Raw genomic sequence first — 6,521 nt, 5'->3', positions numbered from 1 at the left:
ACATTATCGTTTGTAGCTCAAAAACTATAACAGTTAGGCGAATGATTTATTTTTTATGGAAAGCCACCAAAATTCTCCAAATATCGACATATAAAATAATGAAAAACGAATAAGTACAGTTGGTGAAAAATTTATAGAAAAGAGGGTAAGAAACAGAGTGCGCTGCCCGGAGTAGGGTGAGAATAAGCGCTAGAAAGTTTTTTTTTTTTTTTAAGAGCTCTATCTCGGTTATTTTTCATAGGAATTACTTTGTAAATATATGAAAATGTAGAAGAAAGGTTGAGAAATATAGTGAAAGCCAAGAAAAATGGTTTCGGTAGAGGCAACAGTTTCATTTTAACGTTATAAATTGATCGAAACAAAAAAAATGTTACCGTTGTCAACATTATCGTTCGTAGCTCAAAAACTATAGCAGTTAGGCGAATAAATATTTTTTTATGAGAAAGTCAACAAAATTCTCTAAATATCCACATATAATAGATTGAAAAACGAATAAGTACAGTTGGTGAAAAAATTGATAGAAAAAGAGGGTACGAAACAGAGTGTTTCCAATAATGTAATCCCACATCCAAATCCCACATTTTATAAAAAATGTAATATACGAACCCACATACAAACCCCAAAATTTATGAAAAAAATAAGATACAAACCAATATATAAACCCCACATTTTATGAAAAAAAAAACCAAGATACAAGCCCACATACAAACCCCACATTATGAAAAAAAATTATTACAAAATATAAGAAGAGAAATATTGCATGGTAAAAAATTAGAAATATTCATAAAAACCCATCACCAGAAGTTTGAATACTGTACTCGCCAAATATCGTGACCCCTCTTGAATTCCTATGTACAACTCCTCCCTCAGGTGAAGGGCCTGCCATCTGATGGGTTGCTGAGGGAGGAGGAAGTTGCAGGAGTTAGATGTTTATCCTTGGTCTCCCTGCACCTCTTTTGGCAGGGCCTGACCCACGACTTGGTGAAGGCGTGAGTTGCTTCTCTGTGTGGTATCTGTAGAAGCAATTTCTTGTGCCCTACACCGAGGAACTATACATGACTTACACACCCATGATGTGTCCTTTTGTACGTCGTCTAGCAAGCAGATGTGGCATCTCAGCTGTTTTGACTTGATGGAGGGAATCTCCCTTATATGAATGAGGGTAGGTTTCCCTGGCACAAGACGCTCATAGCTCTCCAGGAAGTTGGCACGCTGGTGTGGCACACCTAATAGTTCTGGTTCAATACCAGTAACAGATGGATCAGCACCAGAGGGACCAGCAGTAGAGGGACCAGCACCAGAGGGACCAACGTCAGCAAGAGAATGGGGCACAGAAGAAGTACGAGGAGGAGGAGAAGGAGAAGGAGGAGGAGGAGGAGGAGGAACAGGAGATTCAACAACAGCCTCAGGACTGTCAACATCAGAATCCATAGGATGGGGATCATCAGGCTCAGAATCTTCGCCAGCAGATGCAGCAGCAGCAGGAATAGGAACAGGCAGGCCACGTAATCTGTCAGCTACAGGTAGGTCAGGTAAACGAGCAAAAGAAATACCACTCAAGGGCCAGTCTTCTATGTTGAAGTTTGTAAGTGCTTCAGCAAATTCATACATGAAATCAAGAAGTTTGACTTTCTTACCATGTGGGTGGTATTTTGCAAACATAGTGTAAGCATTCTGTATTGCCATCTACAATAAATAGAATGTAAATTTGCGGGTCCACTTCATTCCCTTCCTAGCCATCGAGTAGTATTTCATCAGCTGGTCAAACAGGTCTACCCCACCCATACACTGACTGTAGGTGCCAATAATCAAAGGTCTAGACATTGTGACTGTTTCAAGATCTATTCCAGTAGCCCGCATTACTCACCTCCTGTGCACAAACTCTTTCGTTTCTGCATTGCAAGCTGTAGTGATCAGTGTGACGAGTCGGATGTCCTACCAACAGATGATGAAGACATTCCCCCTTCTATGGAAGTGCATTGCATTCCGAGGCACCCGTTGATGAGTCAAATTCTTTGGAAAGTTAGGTGCTCCCTTCCTTACAAGACAAAGTGTCCCTGAACAAAGAACACCATGAGAATACAACTCCTCAGCCAGTTCAATAGAGTTGTAGTAGTTGTCCATGAAAACATGGTAACCTTTGTCAAAGAGAGGGCCCATTAGTGTGAACACAATGTCCTTCAAGGTTGAGGTACTTCCTCCATATGTCAGGAAGTCAATAACATATCTACTCTTGGCTTCACACAGCATATAGAATTTGATACCATACTTGCCTGGTTTCTTGGGGTTGTAGGTCTTGATAGACAGCCTACCCTTGTATGGCATCAAGCCCTCATCCAATGTGACATTGCTTTCTGGGGTGTAGGTGGCCCTAAATCGTGCCTTCAGGTAATTGATGACAGGTCTTACAAGGAATAATCGGTCGTTGTTACCTCGAGGGATGGCCTTTCGGTTTGCAGTATGAAAGTATCGGTAGATGGTGTCAAACCGGTTCCTTGACATGATACGAGCAAAACCTGGCATTGAAAAAATTTTGCCTGTCTGCCAGTACATTCCCTTCTCTGGTGCTGGAAAAATCCCTATGATAATGATGAGGCCCAGGAACATAGACATCTCTTGCACAGTTACAGGCACCCAGGATCCCTTGTCCCAATGATGCATCTCGTTGCACATGTAATCAGCGTATGCATTGGTTTCTGCAGCCAAGTATACCTACAGCTCTCTAGTAATAAAGAGCTGCAGAAAGCCGAGAAGTGTTGTAAGGGTAGCAACATTCAACCCTGGCATACCCGTGAAAGGCGGAATCACTGGAGGTGTAGGATCCTGGGTCCACTCCTCATCAACATCGTGGGTTGGTTGCCTGTCACGTCCACTCATTCTCGAAGATCCAGACATCCTCCTCCTCCTTCGGGAACGCTCACCTCAGGCACGACGGGGACCACCTATATATACACCAGCAGCAGCACACTCTGCCTCAACATCAGAACCACTGCTTTCACTACTACTATTACTCCTCCTGGCATGCCTACGGCCTCTTTGAACCCCTGAGGCATCACCAGAACCCAAGGCCTCATCACTCCCAGCATCACTGAGGGCACCATAAAATCCCTCAAACCCTCTCCCTCATCATCACTGCCTTCAAGAAATCCCTCAAAATCACATGAATGCCTCCCAGGATCAGCATCACCTTCCTTTGCACCTCCAGGATATACAACAGACACAGCAGCACCCTCAAGATTTATCACTAAAACACCATCATCACCAACACTCCCAGCATCACCATCTCCTCCCCCAACACTACTCCCAGCAACTCCAACACCCCCAGCATCACCATCTCCTACTCCAGCACTACTCCCAGCATCTCCAACACCCCCAGCATCATATCTCCTCCAACACTACTCCCAGCATCCCCAACACCCCAGCATCACCATCACCTCCTCCAACACTACTCACAGCATCTCCAACACCACCAGCATCACCATCTACTCCTCCAGCACTACTCCCAGCATCTCCAACACCCCCAGCATCACCATCTCCTCCAACACTACTCACAGCATCTCCAACACCTCCAGCATCTCCCCCCCAAAACACCAACACCAGCAGGCCCTCTCACAAACTTACCCTTTGTTTTTGTCTTGGCATATATGCCCTTCTTACCCTTACCCTTACCTTTACTCGCCATACTTACACCATCTGTTGCACCACCTCGGACAGGCATACTGGTAGAAGCACCAACAGAACCCACAACAACACCAGCTTCACTAACAGAACCCCCAACAACAGGAATGCCAGCAGCATCTCTCCCCAACTTAGGTATTTTTTTTCTTCTCTCTCTTGCCTCTCTCCCTGATGCTTACGCCACTTGTTCCCGGTACTTCACCAACACTAATGGCAGCCTTTTCGAACTCTTCTTCATGTACCAGTAACACATTTTCCAATGCTACAATTCCAGGGGCCATTACCTCATCAACATCACTCCCCTCAATCATTTCATCAGCGTCAGCATCAAGCAAGCACTTCAACATCTGAATCTTCTCCATATGCACTGTTTTTTTTTTTTTGTCTTTTTCCTCCCATTCCAGGCAAAGCAGTTCCATGGCTTGCTTGGTTGGGGTCAGATTTATCCTACGAGCCTTCCAGGAAAAGTCATAATCAAGCAGCACCCTCCTTATCTTGGCATCCTCTAGAGATTCAGAGCCCTGCCTAAAATCCAGACTTCTTTTGTGTGATGCACTAACGCATTTTCCACTAGCTTTTCCATAAAAGCTTTGTGAATGCATGTTGGAAATATATTCTATATTGATGTCACTATATGTAAACAATCACACGCTGGCGTGAGTGGGATCAGCTGATTTCATTGTGAGAATTTTACTAGGCCAGGGATTTGCGCATGCACAGTACAGGAACTGCTTGGCTGGAGTATTGATGCCTGAGTTACACGGTCCAAGGTATGCTTTAGCCTATGGAAACCACTAATTGTCCAAAAAAATTTACTCCTAACATACGTACAAAAAATTTCGGTAAATTTTACGTAGCGGTACGTCAGTCGGATAGGAAGGGGAGTAGGGTAATTTTACATACCACTACGTCATTTCGGCATGAAAGAGTTAAAGTGAACCTAAGTGTTTATCTGCAACTTCTCTCTATTGAGTAAGAGCCCTCAGCTCATTTCTTTTCTGTTATGGTCATCCAAACCCCAAATAGTAGTCAGATACAAGAAACTTCCCATGGTAAGTGAATCACTTTCATAGAAAAATCATAAAGGTAATTTTGCGGCTCAGAATTCAAGCTCCCTCACAGGTGAAACCATAAGAGTGGCAACCTTGCCAGGATCCTTTCAGCCTGCAATATTGCAAGCTACAATCTTTTCCCCCTTGCAACTTGCAGCTATCAGCTACTAGCCACACTAAAGCTGGATGTAAGAAATGAAATGATTCTTAGCATAAAATACCTAAATAAGCACACAATGAAACGGAGTTTCACATTGTGGGCACTGTGTTAATTCATATATTTTTTTAAGATTAGTTGCAATCAAAATTGTGACTGTAAAATTTGTTAGGGAACAGATAGGCCAAGTGCATGCCCCACGAATAGTTCACAGCAAGGGGAGAGTATTGATTTACCGAAACACAAGCTTTGTTGCTATTGCATGTTAGCTTGTATGAATCATTATTATGCTAGCTAGGCAGTGAAGTGTTAAAACAAAGTGATACCCAAGGAAATAGTGCATTATTTCCTTCGACATGTGCTCTGGACATTTCACCGTCCATCATTTTACATAGAGACAACACAGTAATTGGGCAGTGAATTCAAACCCTGCCAGCAATTTCGTCTGCTGGTCTCTTTCTCTCTCTCTCTGTCTCTCTTGATCGTGGTAGAAAACACACTAGAATTCAAGTTAATATTCCACACTTTCCAAAACAGTATTTGGAAAATTTGGTATTTATGAAATTCATTTCACTTTGGTATGTGAAGTAAATTTCACTTACAAAAATTTCTCTAACCATTTAAATATTCCACAAAGCGAGAGAATTTTGTGCTCGTAAATCTCAATATAGCAGTAAGAAAGGGGAAAACATTCCTACAATTGTTTGTCCATTTCATACAATCCTGTGCAACCTTTTCGCTCAGACTGTCAAGTGGTTTGGCGCATGTGCCGAGCCCCAGTCAAAACACTGGCCGTCATAACAAACACAATCTCACGCGGCTCCATACAGTAAAGTAAACACACAACCCTCGTGATCATGTGCTAGTCAGGTCAACCTAGAGTAAACTTAAATTCTTTGCGCACATGATCCAGGCAAATAAATGCCTCATGCATGGTAGATTTAATTTTTGTACTTGTCAACTTTCGGACAGATTTTAATTCTCTATTTCGAAATAAGATATTTATACTTGTCACAACTAATGCCTTATTCCCTTATGACATACCTCACTAAATTATTCGAACATGCATGTATTTGTGTATACTCCTAAGTTACTGCTTCTCATTTGCCTAGTGCAACCCAATTTTATAACTTTTACGTAAACCTTAACCCCTCTGCACCAGTACCAAGTGCCTCTCACCAAACCCAAGAAACTCTTTTTTTTTACCGTTAGGGTTTACTCTACCCATTTTATTAACTTAGGGTTCCGACACTCAATCGAGCCTCTCACACCTATCCTGCATCGAGGGCTCCCACCAACCCTTTACAACAAGGAAAATCCGCACCCAGTGCGCAGCAACCAAACCTAAGTTCTCCATTCTCCATTCTCTACAAATGAAACTACATTGTATGAAACACCTTTGACTTCATGCTATAACTAGTCTCGTCTATGCATGAACAAACCAAAACCCTGCTCTATTTGAACAACGCTACAAATTTTGGAACACCCTAAACCTTGCACAACTAGCCGGCCTTGTCCGTGTGCAAACACCAAGCCGTTTTTTGAACAAGACCCCAACCCAATATTCCGTAATGCTTGATTCCCAGTAACGAGCCCGCACTACAAAGTGCCACCAGGATGTTCTCCTCGAAAAC

General features: G+C 42.8%; 1 protein-coding gene across 1 annotated transcript; it reads right to left on the bottom strand.

Annotated features, from left to right (window-relative positions):
- Window positions 1–1,935: 1,935 nt before the first annotated feature.
- LOC136841032 (piggyBac transposable element-derived protein 4-like) lies at window positions 1,936–2,613 on the bottom strand. The gene has a single exon (XM_067108089.1). The coding sequence runs from the start codon at window positions 2,611–2,613 to the stop codon at window positions 1,936–1,938; it is 678 nt and encodes a 225-aa protein (XP_066964190.1).
- Window positions 2,614–6,521: the final 3,908 nt, after the last annotated feature.

This window comes from Macrobrachium rosenbergii, chromosome 1 (assembly GCF_040412425.1).
Source record: "Macrobrachium rosenbergii isolate ZJJX-2024 chromosome 1, ASM4041242v1, whole genome shotgun sequence".
NCBI classification, from domain to species: domain Eukaryota; kingdom Metazoa; phylum Arthropoda; class Malacostraca; order Decapoda; family Palaemonidae; genus Macrobrachium; species Macrobrachium rosenbergii.
Note: the sequence above shows the minus strand (reverse complement) of the source record. Positions and strands in the feature narration are given on the sequence as shown.

Excerpts from the sequence above, each read along its gene's own strand:
- LOC136841032 (XM_067108089.1), bottom strand. The coding sequence starts at position 2,613 with ATGTCTATGTTCCTGGGCCTCATCATTATCATAGGGATTTTTCCAGCA.